The sequence below is a fragment of the Nothobranchius furzeri genome, chromosome 6 (genome assembly GCF_043380555.1).
Source record: "Nothobranchius furzeri strain GRZ-AD chromosome 6, NfurGRZ-RIMD1, whole genome shotgun sequence".
Classification (NCBI taxonomy): domain Eukaryota; kingdom Metazoa; phylum Chordata; class Actinopteri; order Cyprinodontiformes; family Nothobranchiidae; genus Nothobranchius; species Nothobranchius furzeri.
The window spans coordinates 67,649,514-67,670,079 of record NC_091746.1 but is presented as its reverse complement, the minus strand read 5'-3'; the positions used below and the strand labels follow the sequence as shown (position 1 = coordinate 67,670,079).

General features: G+C 39.2%; 2 protein-coding genes across 3 annotated transcripts in view; one reads left to right on the top strand and one right to left on the bottom strand.

Annotated features, from left to right (window-relative positions):
• Window positions 1-20,566, top strand: part of LOC139070257 (uncharacterized) — a 295,005-nt gene that overhangs the window by 119,341 nt on the left and 155,098 nt on the right. The window lies entirely within an intron of this gene.
• fibcd1b (fibrinogen C domain containing 1b) overlaps window positions 1-20,566 on the bottom strand; it is a 226,432-nt gene that overhangs the window by 63,849 nt on the left and 142,017 nt on the right. For both annotated transcript variants that reach the window (XM_015943224.3, XM_015943223.3), the window contains one exon: window positions 19,136-19,232. In XM_015943224.3, coding sequence (XP_015798710.1) covers window positions 19,136-19,232 — 97 coding nt within the window. The remainder of the gene's footprint in view (window positions 1-19,135; window positions 19,233-20,566) is intronic.

The following is a 20,566-nucleotide window of genomic DNA, read 5'->3' as shown; positions in this document are numbered from 1 at the left end:
GTGTATTCAACATTTCTTGATATGCAAGGACAAAGAACATTGTGGAGTTTCTAGATTTGATGGGAAAAAGAAGTGAAGGTATTGATAGAAGCCTTTCACATTAACTTAAAGCACAAGTATAACTTTAAATATTTCTCACCACCATGAAAAAAGACCACGGACAGGCTGTGCAGGCTGCTATCTACAGCTCACATCTCTGTGTTGTAGAACATCCCTGACAACAACAGTGACACATTTTTTTGTATCTGCATCACATGCACGACTTTCTCATTTACAGAATTTCTGAGCTACCTTTGAAGTTTTTCTCACTTGAGATAAGATTCAGAATTTAAACCCATTTTCTTCTGCCATTCACTGTTGCCTTTTCCTGCATTTCACACTGTTAGTAGCTGACACTGTTAAATATGTAGAGTAATGAACTCTGTCAGTTGCACAACTTCAGTGCGTCTCACTGTCATATCCTACATATAGATGATCATAATGATGATGCATGAACTGAAACTTTACACTAAAGGCAGACATTTACTTTAAACAATGATGTATAGGATATGAGGTCCAAAAAAAAAAGGATTGGCAATATTATAACATGTTTGGAAAATTTATAATTCAAATGTTGCCTGAAATAGGTGAATGTGTGTAAGATTGTGAAATACAAGCAAATATTTCAAAGGGGTTTTCTTTGAATTATTTAGTCGAAACAAGCAAAGTTGCAATTAAATTCAAGTTTATTCACATAGCTCCAAATCACAGCAAGAGTCGTCTCAAGACACTTCACATAGTAAACATTCCAATACAGGTCAGTTCATTAAGCCAATCAGAAAAAAGTTTCCCGTATAAGGAACCCACTGACTGTAGTCCTTTTAGAATGTTTTGCTTTACCTCTATAAAGAGCATTCAAAAAACATTCAAATATTCATTCAAAAATTCAGCTTAATTTTCGGTTATCGGCCATAACACCGATAATAATATCTGATATCGGCATTGGCCCATAATTTCATATTGGTGCATCCCTAGTTTTTTCTTAGTCAAGACTGATGCTAATTGCTAAACTGAATGCACCTAATATTAAAAGTAGTTGGTTAAATTAGCAAATTTTTAAAGAAGCTCATGCAAAGCTACATAAATATTTGAAGATTACAAACCATACAAAATTTATTTATAAGCACATTTAAAAACAGCAAGGCAGCAGGCCAAAGTGCTGTACACATTAAAACACAGTACACATAGCAATAAATGCATAATCAACAATAAAAACACATAAAAAGCATAAACCATAGGCAGTACTAAAACATATATTAAGAAAAATTCATGGGTGGGGAAATGCCAGATTTTAAAATAGGCTTTCAGTAATGACTTAAAACGAGGGAGGGACGGCACCAGTCGCACAGAGAGGGGATGACTGTTCCAGAGGGTTGGTGCAGCAAACACAAAAGCACGTTCTCCCCTTGATTTATAACTAATAGAGGGAACACAAAGCAACAGATGGTCAACGGACCTCAGTGTGTGTTTTGGCACATAACGACCAACCGGGTCTGCCAGGTAAGCTGGAGCCAAACCGTTCATGGCTTTGAAAACAAAGGTTAAAATCTTAAACCTCACTCTGAAGTTTACAGGGAGCCAATGGAGTAGTTCCAGTACAGGTGTGATATGGTCATGTCTCATAGTGTTTGTCAAAATCCTGGCTGCTGCATTCTGAACCACTTGGAGTCTGTTTAGGGCAGAGGCAGGTACATCAAACAGGACAAAGTTGGCATAATTTAACCAGGAAGTAATAAAAGCATAAATTACAGATTCCAGATGCGCCTGCTTCAGGATCGGTTTTAGGCGAGCCATTCGGCACAGCTGGATAAAAAAAAGACCTGCTAAATCAATTTTTCTCTTAAACCCACCGACTCCGCTAAGCCTCTGCATGACTGTTTTTATAATGTGAAGGAACGGTTGGCTGAGGACTTTCATCTGAATGACTCTAAAACAGAGGTAAATTGTTTTTAGTCATGACAACATCAGAGCGACCCAGTCACCTAACCTCTACTCTCTTTCTCCTCTTGTAACATCCTCCGCTTCAAACCTGGGAGTATTAAAATGGACCTGGATCTGAAGATGGACGCTCAGGTCAACAGCACAGTTAAGTCCTGTTTCTACCATCTAGAATTTCTAAATTAAAGCGCATTCTGAGTGTCCATCAGAGTCGGTATTCACGCCTTCCTTACATCCTGCCTGGACTACTCCTGTTTATACGGCATTAGTAAAGCTACTTTGTCCAGACTTCAGCTCATCCAGAATTCAGCAGCAATGTTCCTGACTGGAGCTGATGGAAGACAACACATCACACCCATTCTTAAGTCAATGCATTGGTTGCCCGTTCAATTCAGAATCAATTTCAAAATTCTGCTTCTTGCATTCAAATCTTTGAACAGTCAGGCCCCATCCTATCTGAGCAAACTCCTCCATTTCTACCACCTCTCTCTTGCTGTTAGGTCTACTGATCAGCTCCTCCTCATCGTCCCTAAGGTGCATTTGAGGACTCGCTAGGAAAGTGCTTTTTCTATCTGTGCCCCAAAACTGTGAAACTCACTACCACCTTCAGGTTAGGCAAGCACCCCCGCACTACTTCTCCCTGGCCTTCGATTTTTTAAGCATTACTCATTGTGATCCCCCTTCCACTTTCATTCTTAAATTTTAAATATGTGGTATGGCTACTTTTAAATCCATAGTCTGTTTTTATGGTTCCAGATTGTTTGGTTGACCGTACTTTGTTGTACAATGTTTTTATTGTTCTTTATAATGTGCCTATTTTATGCTTAGTGCTTTTATTTTTTATTATGTGCAGCACTTTGGTTGGCTGTAATGTCATGTTTAAAGTGCTTTCTAAATAATAGTGGTTTGGCTTGGCAAGATCTGACCACAGCATTGATCTGGAGGCAATTGAAGTGGTCAGAGTCCAATTTGACCCTAAGGCTGGTCACACACAGCTTCAGGTTATAGTTGAGAGCAGTCAAAGTAGAGAGTGAGTGTGAGGCTTTATGAGGATCTGTTAGAAACGAGTTTGACTCATATCTTTAGAAATTTGTCAGATAGCCAGTCCTTCACCTCTGCCAGTTATTGGTTGAGAAGTGTGAGAGCATTTGGGTTGTTCAAGGCCAGGTAAATCTGACAATCATCTGTAATCAAATGGTAGCTTCGGCCATACTTTTTCAGGATTTTTTCCCAAGGGGAGGATGTAGATAGAGAATAAGAGAAGCCCGAGCACAGAACCCTGCGGTACTCAGCTGGGAAATGGGAGTTACGGAGAGCAGCATACACTAAGTTGAACATTGTTACGGCCGCCGCCGTTTGGGAGCCCCATTGTGCTGAAATTCCATTCAGTTTAATGACCGATGCAGCAGCAGCGCAGCACCACGGACAGCTACTCCTTGGGAAGCTATCTTTACTCCAGCACCATGGACAGCGCCATAGCAGCATTCACGCCAGCTGGGACTTTTCATCTCATCAGCTGGCTCTTTAAAAGCGGCCAGCTGGAGATCATCAGGGGAGAGAAATGTTTGTAGTTGCAGAGGCAATGTGTGTTCTCTCCCCGTTGGTGGTTACCTGAGATTTTGTAGTGAAAACCAGCTTTTGTACTTCTTAAGAAGTGACCTTAGAACATATTGAACTTTTTGGGATTATTTGAGTTAGCTGGCAAATCTTTGGTTTTTGGTTATACTGGTCCGTCTTATGTTTATTCCCCTCTCCCTCCTAGCCGAGCCCACAGAGGGGTGTAACAAACATTAAAAACTCTATTTGATAAATAAGAGTGGGACCCCTTAAGTAGGGTATCCCTGAGACCCACCCAAGGCTCAAGTCTGTCCAGCAGAATGTCATGGTCAACTGTATCAAAATGGAGAGATCCAACAGAAGGAGTAAAACAGACCCTGAATCCGAGGCCACCAGAATGTCATTTATCACTCGAAGAAGAGCAGCTTCAGTGCTGAGGAGCAGCCTGACTAAAACACATCAAATAAAGAGTGGCTGTCAATCTGTGCAAGGATTTGAATATGAACAAACTTCTCAAGGGCCTTAGCCAAAAAGGGAATTTTAAAAATGGGACAGAAATTAGCAATGATGGCGCAGTTGTTAGCACTGTTCTCAACAGAACTCTGATGCACAAGGCTGTCTCTAAAACCCTTTAGACTTTATGGAGAAAAAAATCCTGGAGTTCAATACACATAGATGTGGAAATGTTGAAACCATCCGACTCGGTTATCGCCAAACTGGAGTTAATGGTACTGTAGAGTCTAGACTAAACCTCCTTGTGCTGGGAAATTATCCTTGCAATAGTTTTGTTCCTGGCAGATCTAACACATTTCTGGTCTGGCTCAAGGGAATCCAACAAGAGCTGTTGAGAAGTTTGCAGGTTGTCCTTTTTCCACCTTCTAAGTGGTCATTTTTAGCAAATAGGCCTACTGGTTCAATTAAAAGATTTTAAAATATAAAAAAGTCACATAGTATGGCTTTAAGATCAGCTTTAGTCTGTGAGGCAGACACCTTGTCTACTAAGCTTATAACATTTTTATTTGATAGGGCCCATGGTTAAAATCTGAAGTTAGCCTAGACCTGGACAAGTGGGGGAGTAGAGGGAGGTGGAGAATACAGTCTGTAAAGACGGCTCTCCCTTGCCCTGCCTCCAACATTCCTCCATCTAAAAGGCTAGGTTATCCAGAGTTATCTCTGTAGTTATGCAGCTATAGGCTTAGACTGCTGGAGGATACACTGACCACTTTCCACACTCAACTACTTTCTTCTAGCACTTCTCTCTCAACTGCATAATTTCCTGCTATTTCAGCTGTTAACTTTAATTTTCTCTAAGTGTTTTTCTCCCCAGAAGAAGCTACAACGATGTTCTGCTGAGCTGTGGTGGCCTCATGGAGGGGGCCATCGGCTCAAACACTGTTGCTAACCACTTAAACATTCTCCCTCTCCTGATAATAGCATCTTACTTTCTTTGACACTGAATGTGCTACTACTAGTTTACTCGTTTAATTATAGATTCACTAGGATAAATACAACAAAGTGTATCTCTCACTAAATACAATATTTACTAAGAAATCACAATGTAACCATAGAAACATTACTTGATATATATGTTGCATGTTTTCTGTGTGTGTGTGTGTGTGTGTGTGTGTGTGTGTGTGTGTGTGTGTGTGTGTGTGTGTGTGTGTCTGCTCTGTCTTCTCGATCCCCAGTGAGTCGTGGTGGATGGCTGCTTATACCGAGCCAGGATCCTCTGGAGGTTTCTTCCTTTTAAAAAGGGAGTTTTCCTCTCCACTGTCGCTGCATGCTTGCTTAGTATGAGGATTGCTGTAAAGACTCTGACACTAGTCAGTGACTCGATGTGCATAGCTGGGTTCCTTATATAGGAAACGTTTTACTGACTGACTTAATGAACTGAAATGTATCGTAACATTTACTTTGTGAATTACCTTGAGACGGCTCTTGTCGTAATCTGGAGTTATATAAATAAACTTGAATTGAATTGAATTAATGATATTTATTCATGCTCTGAATGTTTTACACTAAGATTTAACGTGAACAGCAAGGAATGTAAAATTTGTCAATAAATTGTTTTTGTTTGAAAGCTGTTAATACATTTTTTTTAAAGTAGCAAAAAAAGTGGCCGGCATCCATTGCGGTCGATGACTGACCTAATTCGGCAATTATTTGCACACTTGTGTTCTACACACTCAAAGCCTTTCTCCCTCGTAGAGCTGAGAGCTCTACGAGGGAGAAAAGCACACGCACGGACGGAGACGTTTTGCTCTTGGACTTTTACGTTTCTTGGAGAGTGTCGTTGTCGTCTTCCTCCGCTTATCCGGGTATGGGTCGCAGGGGCAGCATCCCAACTAGGGAGCTCCAGACTGTCCTCTCCCCGGCCACCTCCACCAGCTCCTCCGGCAGAACCCCAAGGCGTTCTCGGACCAGATTGGAGATGTAACCTCTCCAACGTGTCCTGGGTTGACCCGGGGGCCTCCTGCCGGCAGGACATTCTTGGAGAGTGTTGCAAAGCAATTCCTTGCCAGGACAACAGAGGGCGTAGAGTTGTTCTGGGGTATCCTGTAATGTATCCAGTCCAAGACAGTGCATTTACTATTGTGTTTATATTATGTTTTTTGTCTTTCAAAAACTTTTTGACATGTATGTATTTCACAGACTTTAAAACAAGGACAAATTCATCCCGCATTCTTCTTCATCTCTTCATGCGTTCGCCACCTCTAAACCCACGTTTCCTGTCATTTCCATCCACAAATGAAATGCTCGCTGCATATGTTTTTACTCATCCAGTCACAGGTGAATAAATGTTCACATTTTTAGTTTTTGTTGGCGAGGTATTCTTCAAGATGCTCCGTGTCTGTCACTAGATGTCTTTGGCTCTCTTTATGTTTATGTCGGTGCAATAGCGGTGTTGCTGATGAAAGCTGGGTCCTGTCCAAACACAAGCTCGCGTTCTCCGTCTCGTTCGATGGATGTTTAGAAAAGTGGGCTCGACTGTCTGTCCTTGCGAGGGCTCTCCAGCAGGCTTGCAAGGACAGATAATGGCATTGCGCGTCTGTACCAATGCAGAAGCATAAAACAGGCTTTACAGTGCACTTCCTCCAAGTGCACTTCGCTGAAGACCGTTGGGCGCAGAGTGAGTATTGGGATTGGGTCTACTTGCTAAAACAGAAGTGCCAGATTGTAGACATATTAGACTAATGCATTAAAAAATGAGAGCCGTAAAACATCTTTATCTTTTTCATAGTTAGTTTTCAATTCTCTAAGCTCCCTAAATACAAGCAACACTCAGGGCGTCATAAGTTATGTATCACAGATCTGCTATCAAGTCATTTGAACATTTTGATCAAACCCAAAAAATGGGTCTTTAGAATGTCTTTTTCTCTCCGTGCTTTCATTTTCAGAGCATCCGAGGATGAATTCATTCCAGGGAGAATTTCATCCAGTGGAAGATCTGTGAGAAGACAGCAGCCACTTTGTCACCATCGGCCTCGGGCCTTCCTAGTCAGGAGGAGAGCAGCTGAAATTGCAGGGTGAGTTGTAAGGAGAAGCTCTGAGCCAGTGGTGAGCTCTCATTTGCCTTTTCTTGTTGTTTCCATTGTGTACATTATCCCCTGCTTGACAAAGTCGCCTCTCTTTGACTGTAAAACAGTTTTATGGCTTTATTTCAAATCAGCTTTAAGCAGGCGGAAGAGAAGTGATGTGACGGAGGCTGCTTGGGGAACAAATTGGTAAACAACCTTGAATTGTATGAAAGTGTGTGTCCTTGTGGGATACTTAGCACACTGGATTTGTGCAGTTCCTGGCTGAGGTTTGTTCTGTTCAGCAAATAATGAGAGCAGTGTTTAGTTCTCTTGCTGCCAAGAACCACATTGCTTTATAGGCAAATAAAGGCCAACCAGAATAAAGGTACACATCTACTGGTGGACAAATAAGACCAGAGGAAAGAGTGTAGGGCAACATACTGGTGGAGGTCATTCAAACCCCTTTGGACTAGTGGAATGAGCCCAAAGTAAAGGATGCAGAATTTTTAATTATAGCCTTTCACCAACTTTCAATGATCAAATAAATAATTTATTTATAAAATTTGAATTTATTTGGGCATTTAACCACACCATAACATTGTCTTCAATGACATAACATGTTTTTAATTTTACATTATTGTTACAGAACTCATGTCAGATTAAAATGTTTTACCTCAGCAAACAGATTTCTCTTTCAGGCAAAATAACCTGCGTAAATGCAATAATATAAGAATAATTATATAAAATTAAACCCTATCCAAAACAACTTGGTTCTAGCTGAAAAAAATAACTGACCCCAGAATTTGTGATACAGGTGAAACTGTAAAAATGAGGATATGGTGCAAACGTCCATTTATTTCAGTCATTTAACTTAGACCGAGAGACCATCTAAAGGCTCAGGAACCCTTTGCAGGTGTTTTGCATTCATTAGCTGATTAGAGTGTGACACTTTCAGTCTAGAATATTGAACCTTTTTCCAATATTCCAACTATCTGAGGTTATGAATGTGGGGTTTTCATAAGCTCTGAGCCATAATCATCACAATTAAAACAAATAAAGGCTTGACACACCTGCCTTTGCACGTAATGAGTCTATTTTTACCTTTTAAGTTGAATAAATGAACTTTTTGCACCATATTCAAGTTTTTCCTTTCACTGTGGAGAAATCTTGTCCCACTTTTCTTTGAAGAATTATTTTAATTCCTCCTTTTTGGAGGGTTTTACAATCTGATTGTCCTGTTTACGGTCAAAGGTCAGACATTCTTCTTGAAAAGTTTCTGGTAGAGAGCAGAAGGCATGGATTCATTTCTACATTTCAAAGGGAACATTTGATGACTTTTATCAATAGTTCTATGGTCTATACAAAACATGTTTATGTTTATGATTTCAGCTGTTTTACTCTTGACATTTTCAGTACCTTCAGAATGAGCTGTTTCATTTGAGAAAACAATCTGGAGCTGGTCACGCCCACCCGGTTCTGATCAGGCTGCTATAAGTTGAGAAGCTCCGATATCCAAGAGGGGCTCAGGATAGACGGGTCCTCCAGCAGCAAGTCTTTTCCTCAATGAGAGAGGTGGTTTTATTCTATGTTCTCCTTTTGTGATGTCACAAACAGGACATTCTTTAAACAGCTTGTTTTAGGCTCACAATTCTTAAAATCAAACACTGACAGAAAATGTAAAGATAGTTTTTTAATGTTTTAGAGGCAGTAGAGACCCACATGGCAGCACAAAAGAAATGCAAAAGGCGAGTTTTGCCTAATTAATCCCCTGAGATTGAAAATTAGCTCAACGTTCTAAAACATGCAGTAAATTAAGGTGTTTTTATAAGACACACCATGCCGGCAAATCGGCATAATATTACCGCAGTGGTATGTCTATAAACGTGCGATGCCGGCATGCCGTTGCACGAATTTTGTGGCATTTGTTCCGCCTCGCTTGGTAGTAATATTGCGGTAATGGTCTGTCGTATACACCCTGACACAACAGAGGCAGACGTCATGATGACGTGGCGAGTTATTGCTGAGCTCCGGCTGGCAAATTTATGGAAAATGAAAGTAAACACGGGCAATAAGGTTTGGTTTTGAACAAAATCAGCTGAGATGGCAAACTGGAGCGCCGCAGCGCTCCATGAGCCTCTCTTTTAGAGCTGAAGCTTAGATCACCAGAGACTGCACAGGGACTGATGGGGACAGACACCTTTAGGAGCTGCTTGTTTAAAAAAAACTTAATGATCACGGCCTCAATTGCAATAAAAAGCAAGTTATGTCCAAGGTAAACGGAAGTCTGCGGCACCCTTTATGTCACCATCGCCTAATCTTTTATAAAATTGCCACGATCGCGCCACATTACCGCCACGGTCTGATCTTATAAACTACCTTTATCCTCCCCAGGGCGCCGCGGCAAATCCCGTTTTGCAAACAGTCTTAGTTAACTCATTATTTTAAAACAAGGGCAATTACTTTTTCACAAGAGCCACGGTGATTTGGATTACTGTGTTTAATAAATTAAATCATCATTTGAAAAATGTTTTTAAACCTTCAAGCATGACACAAAAAAAGAAATTATCTGTAAGAAATCAAAGTTTTTCTTCTTAGCAAAGTATTTGGCCTGGTCCTTAGAATATAAAACAGAGTAGACACGGTTTAATACACTCGTGTTGTCTCAGAGGCACAGGGAGAGGCAACCAATCAGGGGAATTCATGTTCTGATGGAGCTTTAGTAATATTAGCATTTTGCCTCTGTTGATTCCATGCAATCGTCTGGTGGTCCTCTTGGTGGGAAAACCAATACACATCAAAGCATGTGTAAAGCTTATGGAAATGCAATGAAAAGACCCAACGAGCAGCACGCCGTTCAGATAGAAGTTGGTAAAAACTTGACCTATAAATGTTTTCTGTTTGACATTTTATGTATTAGTTCTGATTTTTCTGCTTATAGTTTTTATATTTAAGCACTTGATAACAATTTTCTTTAGACGAAAAACACAAGAAATACAAAAACGATGATGAGTTTACTCTGAGTGGAGACAAAAGCAACTGGGATGGCTGGATGAGTGGATGGATGACAGAAATAAAATCTGTTTGTGTGGAAGCAAATGAATATTTATTCTTTTTATATGGGGAATGTGAAAAAGATGAAAAAACACACACTATAATTACATTTAGATTTATTGATTCAGCTGCTCATGCTCAACTGATTCATAAAATTGACTACAGCTCTAGAATATTAAGTGATCTTATTTTTTCCCATTTTGTATAAAAATCCATTTTAATTAAATAACCACAAGTGATGTGAATGCCTTTAGCATTTAGTAATAAAAATAAACCAAATACTAAAACACTGATATCCTATTTATTATAGTTTTTGACATGCTAAAATAATAATACAACTACTAGAAATGATATAAAAACACAATTCCTACTTTAAATGTCACTCAGATTATGAGAGATTCCACAATACAGTATCAGAATATATTTTGTAAATATTAGAACTGTATCGATTAATGATGACCTTTTTTTTCTGATCGTGATTTTTGTCCCTAAAGCTGATCTATTGATTAAAATAATCTGCCAGCATCAGTTTTCAATCCAACACCTGCATTTGCTTCCCAGCAATTCAAGTAATTTTACGTAGAAGATCACAGTGTAGTAATCAAAACCCAGACCTGAATTATGCATTATGTTTTTACTAAAATGCTTGACAGAAAAAACTGATAAAACTGCAGTTTTTAATAAAGAAGGGCCGGGGAGAAAAAATAAATAAACATGCAAAGACTAAGGATGCACATTCAGACACAAAAGCTGAAAGTGCAGCTCTGAACACTACAGTCCTTTTCTGCTCTGTCAAAAACATCTGGAAATCTAGGCTGCTCTCTCTGGGATTCAATTAAAACGTTTTAAACCTATATTACAGGTAGTAAAGTCTGCAACAGCCTAGTGCAACAGGTATTTAATAGATATTGTAGTAACAACAAAAGAGCATTGTCCCACTAATGGTCTTTAGTCTTTCTCTGTTGGGAGAATTATTCAGTCTGGATTTTTACTTCCTCAAATGAAGCACGAAAGCTTTCCTTTTCATCAGAAATGTGGTGCATTCATCATTTCTGCTATCTTTTTGTGAGACACACCAAAACTAATCGGGGGCAAGTCTGATGTCTGTTACAATAACAATAAAACCAAAATTGAAAATAAAAACAAATAAAGCCTAACACCCTCATAATAACAAAATGTTCAGTGGGACTCAGCTTCCACAATCCAGGTTGGAACGTATTTAAAAAGAACAGCGGAAAGACTTCACAACTCTAATCTGTGATAAGGTATTTTAGGACTACTGTAGAGAATATATATATATATATATATATATATATATATATATATATATATATATATATATATATATATATATATATATATATATATATATATATGCAAAGAGTCATCTAAGACAATCCACATAACTGTGGGGTGTAAGATGCTAGCGGAGAACGCCACAACCAATTGTCCAGCATAGCTTTCCTTCACTCGTGAACAAGACCCCGAGCTTCTTAGGCTATATATATATATATATATATATATATATATATATATATATATATATATATATATATATATATATATATATGTTCTGTTGGGGAAAAAACATGGCACAAAGCTTAGATTTGCTGAAAATGTTGCTGCATTTTCCCCTCGTCTCTGGTCTATTTTTATTTCTTATGCACTACTTGTTGTTCCCCTGTGTCACTCACTTGTGTTCTTTTTTTGTCCAGCTCAGGATCTCATGGGATTGGTGAATCCCAGCAGTTAATGCTCAACAGGTGGGGTAAACCCCTGATAGACCACCAGCCATGCCAGGAACAAACCAAACACATTCACTCACACCTTAGGTCAGTTTAGAGTCACACAGTGACTCAACATGCCTGTTGAGCATGTGGGAGGGCACCAAAGCACCTGGAAAAAAATAAACAGGGAAAACATGTACAACTAATAAACTTACCCTCTTCGCAACAAAATCCTCAAGATTTAAGAATAAATGCTGAAGCTATTTGCAGAGCATCTGCAACCGTCTCCAAACCCACTGAATAAGAAACTACAAAAGCCACTGGCTGCTTTATGCTGATTCACTTCCTCATCAGTCAACATTCTTAACATTAAGCTATTATGCATAAAGGGGACAAAGGATTATGTCAAAAAAAAGTCAAACATTTTATGGTAATTTTGAGACATTTGAAATGAAAGTTGATCTGTTAAAAGGAAATGTTGTTTTTAACAATCAATTTCTAAAAAGCTGCTTGTTTCTTTTTAAGGATTGGTATAAGAAAAATATGGATATTATATATATTTTTTAAATGCCCGTAACAGATGAAATGTAATATTTTTCATTGGTGATTTGGTAATCCTATTCCTTGTTGATCACTTCTACTTTGATGTCCATAGACAAAAAGAGAACCATATTGTGCATTTTACATGGAATAAAACCCATTTCAATCATGTTATATAATAAAAAAAACTGTTATTTGTGTATATATCTAGTAATAAAAAAGGTTGCATTGTTCTGATGATATGCAACATCACAAGAAGAGGCCATTTGCATAACCTTAATGAAATGCAACAACAGTGGTCTCTTTACAAAGATTGTCATTTTTTAAAGCGTTTCTTTTTTTATTTTATTTTAACATCATTGTTTCATTTTAAAATCACAACCACTTTCATTATTTCTATAAACAGATTAGATAACAATCAGAGTGAGTAGACTGTTGGAGAAAATGAGAAATGCACAGACCTTCAGAGGCACTTGGTGGAAAATGTGGGCAATCATGGTCTAGGGAAGGTAGCTGCAATGAGGTTCTGTCTAGGCCATGGGGAAGCATGAATCCATTTTTCATTTTTGCCCAAAGGGTAATCGATGATGGGGGTGACGAGACAACAGCACAACCTGAATGAAGTACTCTGAAAGGTTTAAAGTAGGCGGCCGGCTCATTTAAATTCAGTCAGCTTAATCCCGAGCCTTCAACATTCCCACTATGACTCTACAGCGTGACATAGGGACATCTAGCTGGCACTTGTAGCATGTTTTTTATTATGGGTTGCATACTGTAAGGGCCTCAGGTCAGAAAAGAGACCTAGATCTCCATTAAATCATATAAACTTTGCAAATCCTATTAACAGTCATGCAGCTACCAAGGATGAAATGTGGAGGTGGTGGACCTTGTCTCCACAGTCCGCTCTTGAGCCTCACGTCTTTAAGAAAAACAATGCTTTTTCAAAGAATATAAATGCCAGAAAACATTTTACTTTTTTATTTCTGAACAAAATATAAATTTAAAGAAGGCATTTCAACATTGTTGAAAGTTTGCGGTAACATGTGAAAAAGACATTGATTGGTTTATTGTGCTGTTTTAAGAAAGCTGCATGGCGGCACAGTTATAGCACTGTTTCACTGCAGCATAAAAGTTACATGCAGTTTGTATGTTTTCTCTATACATACATGGTTTTTTTCCAAGTACTTTAGTTTTCCCTTCACATGCCAAAAAGACCCTGAATTGTCTCTAGATGTGAGGGAGTGTGTGCGTGGTTGTCACCCACACGTTTAATGATGAATAACTGTTTATTATGCTGCACCTTCTGCACTGTAACTGCTCAGTCTTTAACTTTTAACATGCTGTCACTCATTTTGCTGTAATTTTGCAGCACTGCTACAAAGCTTCGAAATGGTTTAACTGTGCCTTTCAATTATCTGCATCAAAAATGTTTTTGTCAAGTCAGCTACCTGTCTTCTTTCTATGACGTCCATCACAGTGAATATCATTTTGGTCCAAGCTGCACATGTTTCCTGTCCTAATGTAGTCATTTGTTCTGCCTAAGTGAACTTTGTGCAGGTGAAAAGCGGTCGTTTTAGACCAGTCTATAATGCATCCAGAGATTTTAAAGAGGTTCAGATGGCGTGTTGAAGCCAGAGCCACGTGTGACTGATGGAAGATAGTGATTCCATCTGTGAAGGCGACCCAGCGACGCGATCCCAGAAAATTGAAATATTTTCGACTTTTCATCGCTGTCGCTCGGACGAGGACCAATCGACGGAGGTTTCATTCACTGACCAATGAGCGGGCAGGATGCTCCGTACATCTCCGAACAAACATGAAGGAGAAGTTGATTATTATTATGTTTATATAGTAAAATCAGAAGTAAGATTTCACATAACTCTAGCAGCACCTTGTGAAACATCATATCTACCGCTTTATTAACTCTGAACCGCCAAACAAAACAACGGAAGTTTCAATTTCGCCATGGAACAGAACGCGTAGACGGCTTTGCTGCTGCCCCAGTCGCCTCCTGTGTGTCAGGTAATAAAAGCGACAGCGACAAATTTCGCTGATCGCGGTCGTTTGTCGCCTCCCGTGTGTTGAGCCCCTTATGCTCCAACCCGAGCCCTCAGGTCCACCCAGCAGAACCTTCTAGAAGTTCCAAAGACCAGAAACAAAAGTTGAGGTGATCTCTCCTTCCAGACTGTTGCACCCCGACTCTGGAATGATCTTCCTTTATCCTTACACAGCATTGACAGTCTGGACACTTTCAAAAAAACAGCTAAAACCCCTTTTATTTAAAGCTGCTTTTAACTAAACTTTTATTTTCTTATTTTTAACTCAAATTTTTAATCTTTCATCTGTTTATGAAAATGTATGATTTTATGACTTAATTTTTTCTGATGTTAATCTAATTCTGTTTTGAGAGCATTTTGATTTTATGATGTTAATCTATTTATGATTTTATGGCTTAGTTTTATTTTGTTTTGATCTATGTAAAGCACTTTGTGATTCTATGTCTGTGATAAGTGCTATAGAAATAAAATGGACTTACACCGCGATGCTCAGTTTCTCATAAACAACAAAGATGGTGTCTGAAGTGGAGTTCGCTGCGGCTCCTTCCTCTGTTGTAAATGCCTTGAACATGTCTTTAAAACCACATAAAGAAGTGCTAAAAACCTTTCTTCTAAATAATGACGTTTGCGTCGTTGCTAGACGCCATTTTTGACTACAGCTAAGAAACTACAGCGTTACGTGATACAGTCATCATTTCTGCCTTTTTTCTGATGGGTTATTTGTGAGCTGGTTAGTCCCACCCCTCATGGTACTCTTTGTCTCCGAGTATCCAGACTCGTCCTCTGTTTAGAATAGACAGAGGGTGAGTCTGGCAGGCCAGGCTATTAAAAATGTTGCTTATTTTTAAATTATGCATCAGTTATCAAAACATAAAGCATCTAAAAATTCACCAACAGGTCCTCTGTAAATGCTTACGCTGGAGATGCACCGAAAATTCGGCCACCAAAAATATTTGGCCAAAAATGACCTAAAAGTGCAGTTTTGGTTTTCGGCCGAAACGCTTCAATGACAAAAACAACATCGAAATAGATCATCAAGTGAACCCTGTTTTCGTTTCATCTCGTTCCACCCTCATGTGTCATCTTGCTCTTTGCTTCATAAAAATAGTTTGCCCCTTTTTAGCATTACGATCGCTGGGATATTCATATCAAGTATGTGATGCACTTTTTACTTTACGTTTTACACCTACCGCGTCTGTCTGGCTACGTCTGTCACCATTAGCGGCGTTTTTGCCATCCTTGCTTCACCCACCATGAAAGAAGCTTTGGATCATGTGTGTGAAGCGTGTTTACTCTAGTGAAGCAAACACGCTCTGTTGTGCTACAACGTCACTTTGTTTCTCGCTGGACGAGTGAATGTCTTCATCAGAGGGTGAATATTACTCTTCAGAACCAGAGTCAGCCATTGCCAGACAAAGCTTTGTCAACAGTGAACAGACCTGTCAGAAATCTAAGTTTCTTCTCTAATATATAATAATATTCAGCCTCTGTGAGCTCTACTCATCTCCTCACTCAGTTTTCAAACTCTATAAACTGAAAATGTCAATAAAAACACCTAAAAGTGTTGCTCAGATTGAAATAACACATCTCCAGTATCTTCTGGTGTAAAGTAAGAACTTCGTGAGGGATAACATTTGCAGTAGTGGCTCATTAAATGCAATATGGCGACTTTGGCGCTTAAAGGATTAATTTTACAGTCCCCCGCAAGCCTTTCAGTTATAAGCCTGTACATTCACAATGTTTATATTTATTTATAATTTATTATAATTTAATGTACTTGAGTGGGGTCAAGTGAAACCTTTATTTTGATTTGAATTAACATTTAGCATTGTTGCTATGTCAATGCTAAATGAACCTTTTCATGGTTTTGTGATTAATTTATTGCAATGCCTTGATTTTAGTGAGGTTAGTACACACCGTAGCCATCAACGCTGTCATTGTAGTTATCGACATGGTTTACTCATTTTCGTTGTTTTGGTTTTGGCCAAAAATGTTCATTTCGGTGCATCCCTAGTTCTGACTTTAACTTTAGTTTTGCGCAACAATCAAGGTCAGCACAGCTGTAAGATTTAATCCATAAACCTCTAATGAATCACTTACCTAAATAATAATGACCAGCTTCTTCAATTTGAGTCATTTCTCGTTACAAAAGCTTTTTCAGTAAAATAGAAGTGATGATCGAAGGACACTAATTTCCGCAAAAGCTTTAACACGACATGGTAAACTTTGATCTACAAGCTCCCTGCAGACACAAACTATTATAGACATAGAAAATGTCTCTTTGTGTGAAGCACTTTCAGCTCTGATGGGAGCCAACCTCGGTTCTGGTCTGGCTCGTCCGTGACCTTGACCATGACCAAGTGTGTGCTCTTACAGAAATAGACTTTTTCAAGCTCTAATTACTCCGCCAGTGTGAACTTGCGAGAGCAACAGAGATACATCCAGATTCTCTTTGGTGATACAGTAGCTCATTAATGCTACTAAAATGGAATCTCCCCAGGAAACGTTCCTGCTGATGCGTTGCTCCTTTTGGACGGGCGTTTACGGAGAGGAAGATGTGATAAGGTTGCTGATTGGTGAAGAACTTGTAAAAAACACAGAACAGCTAATTAACAGATAATTCTTTGTGGAATGAAAGATAGATTTTCTTTATGAAGGTCATATATTGAGTTGTTAAAACTTTGTTCCATGTGAGTCGTGACGGGAAGGCTTCAGAGCGCTGTCACCATCACAGAGTCACTGTTTCATTGGGCCATGAATTACACGACAGTATGTGTGGCATGTGGTGTGTGGGAGAAGCCCAAGATCAGGACAAAAAGAGACGGTGCTCGAACACGGGCTACTGATTTCTTGCCGCCGTGGAAATCGTCCCCTGAGATTCTTGATTATTCGGTTTTCAGTCCTGCTTGTGTGCTGCAAGGTTAGTGTTAGACTACATCCAGAATTCAAATAATAGCATGATTTTGTTGAGATCCAGTTAGATGCTGAATGTGTTTGTGGAAAATGTGAGAAAATGTTACAATCCTCAGCTAGAAGTGTTTCTTGTTCAGTCAGCTGTTGCTGGGATTTTTTTTCTGGACAACTGTACCTCTTTCCTTGTTTCCTGAGGACGTTTCACCTCTCACCCAAAAGACTTCTGTGGGTTTTAGACACGTATTCACTTCACTTCACGAAGCCTTTCGAAAGTGATGTGAAACGTCTTCAAGACAAGAAAAAATGTTGCTGTTGTCTTTTCACAGAAAAAAAAAAACCTTTTAGGATCTCCTTGTAGAGATTTTACACAAATATGTCAGCCATCACGACTTTTGCCTCATGCTTTTGTTGTCCTCATCTTTCCTTTTACCACATTAAGGAAAAGCCTAGTGTCAGATTTGTCACCTGTCCTACAACTGCTGATGACTAGTTGGAAACATACAGTTGGAATTTAAAGGGGAACCAGGCAATTTTGGCTTGCTTTTAATGGAATATTCTGGCCACAGGGGGCGATAGAAGCTGGTTGGCCTTTCATTAACCTGTAAGCGGTCATTTTAGCACACACTGGCTCAAGAAAATTATTTAAAATATGAGAAAGTTGTAAAGTATCCCTTCAACACTTTTTCAATTAGAATCACATATTTATGTGAAACTTATTTCAATTTTGAGGTGGATTGTTGTTCCATGCCAACTAATTAGTAGAAGAAGAAGAAACACACTTTTATAGTGCTTATATAGTCCCTGTTAGTCTTACTGGTTTATGTGATTACATGCTTGTGGATGTTTTAAAACCTGTGTATTAGTTTCACATATACTGACACACTGTATTCTCTTTATCCCCACTTCTTCACACACACACACACACACACACACACACACACACACACACACACACACACACACACACACACACACACACACATACACATACACACACACACACACACACATTGTGTGATAAGAATCAATTCTGAATTGAATCATCAACCAGAGAATCTGAATCAAACTGAATCATGAGCTTTTATAAGATTCACATCCCTACCATTTATTATTAAATATAATGTGCATTTAAAAAAAATAGATTTAAAGAAGTAGAATATTTTATTACTAAAATAAATTTAATCTCCTGGCATTTTTTGGCCTCATCTATTTGGAAACTAAATAGTGATGCCAGCAAAAATTGGAAAGGCATTCCTCTGGAACATATCAGCAATTACAGAATGGGTTTGGTGATAAAAAGGGGAATTATTCTGTTTTGTGTTTGACGTATGGAAAATAAGGATATTATAATTGTATTCATGGTCTTTTGGCCAGACACACGTGTATTTATCACTCTTACTAACATAGCAATGCAGGTTCAGTGGAAACTTTGAGTGACGTAAACAAATTAAAAGTTATTTCATTACAGACCCTCCATCTCTTTTGGAAGTGTCACGTTGCATCCCGTCACTCAGCAGCTTGTGACTTGATATCAAAGTGACCGTCACTGTTAATGTGACAGTTTAATACATCTTTGTTATCAAAAAGTGACCCAAGATGTGTGAAATGTACTTTCCATGCTTTCACTCAATGTGAATTTAGAAGCCTCACAGTGAACATTAGCCATAACCACGCATGCACGCACACACACACACACACACACACACACACACACACACACACACACACACACACACACACACACACACACACACACACACACACACACACACACACACGCATACGAGCCTCTTACCTAGCCAGTGTTCACTGGTGACTTTGCCGAATCCTTCGCGGTAAGACTCCCACCCCCTGAAGAAGTTGACCGAGCCATCTTCTCTGCGCTGAATCACCTGAAAGATCAAGAAGTAGAAGTTCAGGCTGAGATTGTTTTCATCTCTCACGGAGGTCTCCGTCTGCCTTTTTGCGAGGAGTCGCTCTCTGTCCCGCTGCTGGCTGCTGAGCTCAAGTAGAACTAAACTAAATGAACTCATAAATGCTTCCTCTTTCACAAATGAATAATGCAAATGCTCCATCCTCTAAAAGGGCAATTTGTTGGAAGCTAATAAAAGGAATCCATTAAATCTTGACAGTCTTTGGAACAAATTGCCAATGAATCTACATACTAGCAGAAATCCCAGTCCAGAGATGATATTCATAAAACAGTAATTCCAAACACACATCTAACATTCATTGCATCACAATTTCTTTGAGTTTGTGAAGAAATTAGGATTCAGGTTTATTTTTTTCATAATAAATTAAAATAAGCAGGCGGAACAAGTAAAATATGCAAGGTTGATTTAGCTTTGTTTTTTTCGCCCGCATTTGTTTCAACTCATAAAATATCCATTTAAAACGCTGACATGACAAGCTGATGACGAGGGGAACTTAGAAACGTGCTTCTTAAGAGGAAAGGCTTGCAGATGGAATATCAGGGTGAACGACTTTGCTAATGGTGAAAAGACAAAAAGAAATTATCTGAGACGGTGAATATTCTGCATGGATAATCCCCCTAACATTCCACCAAGTACCGGATGGCACTAACCGCCATTTTCCTCTTCACATCTGCACCAAGGAAGAAATCCTGCAGAGTAACAGCTCAATACTCCTTATTACGTTCCTACCATTTATTAGTAGACTTTCCACAATCAGCTTTAACCTAATTTCTGTATCATCATTAATACATAATATCTAAAAGGTGAAATAGAATGTTTAATCATCTCAAAATCTTCCTCTCTGCAAGATATTAATGAAAAATAAATAAATAAATTATCACCAGATATAAACAATGTTGAATGTAATAGTGGGGATCTATTTATCGTATCGTGGTGACAGTAGCACGGGAGTTAAGTGCTCGCCCCGTAATCAGAAGGTTGCAGGTTGGAGCCCCGCTCAGTTTGTCGCTGTCATTGTGTCCTTGGGCAAGACCCTTAACCCCCTTGCCTGCTGGTGGCGGTGAGAGGGACCGGGGGCACCAGTGCTTGGCAGCCTCGCCTCTGTCAGTGCATCCCAGGGCAGCTGTGGCTACAACGTAGCTCATCCCCACCAGTGTGTGAATGTGTGTGAATGGGTAAATGACTGATTGTGTTGTAAAGTGCCTTGGGGGGTTCCAGGACTCTAGAAGGCGCTACGGTCGTGGCCAAAAGTTTTGAGAATGACATGAATATGGAAATTGGAAAAGTTGCTG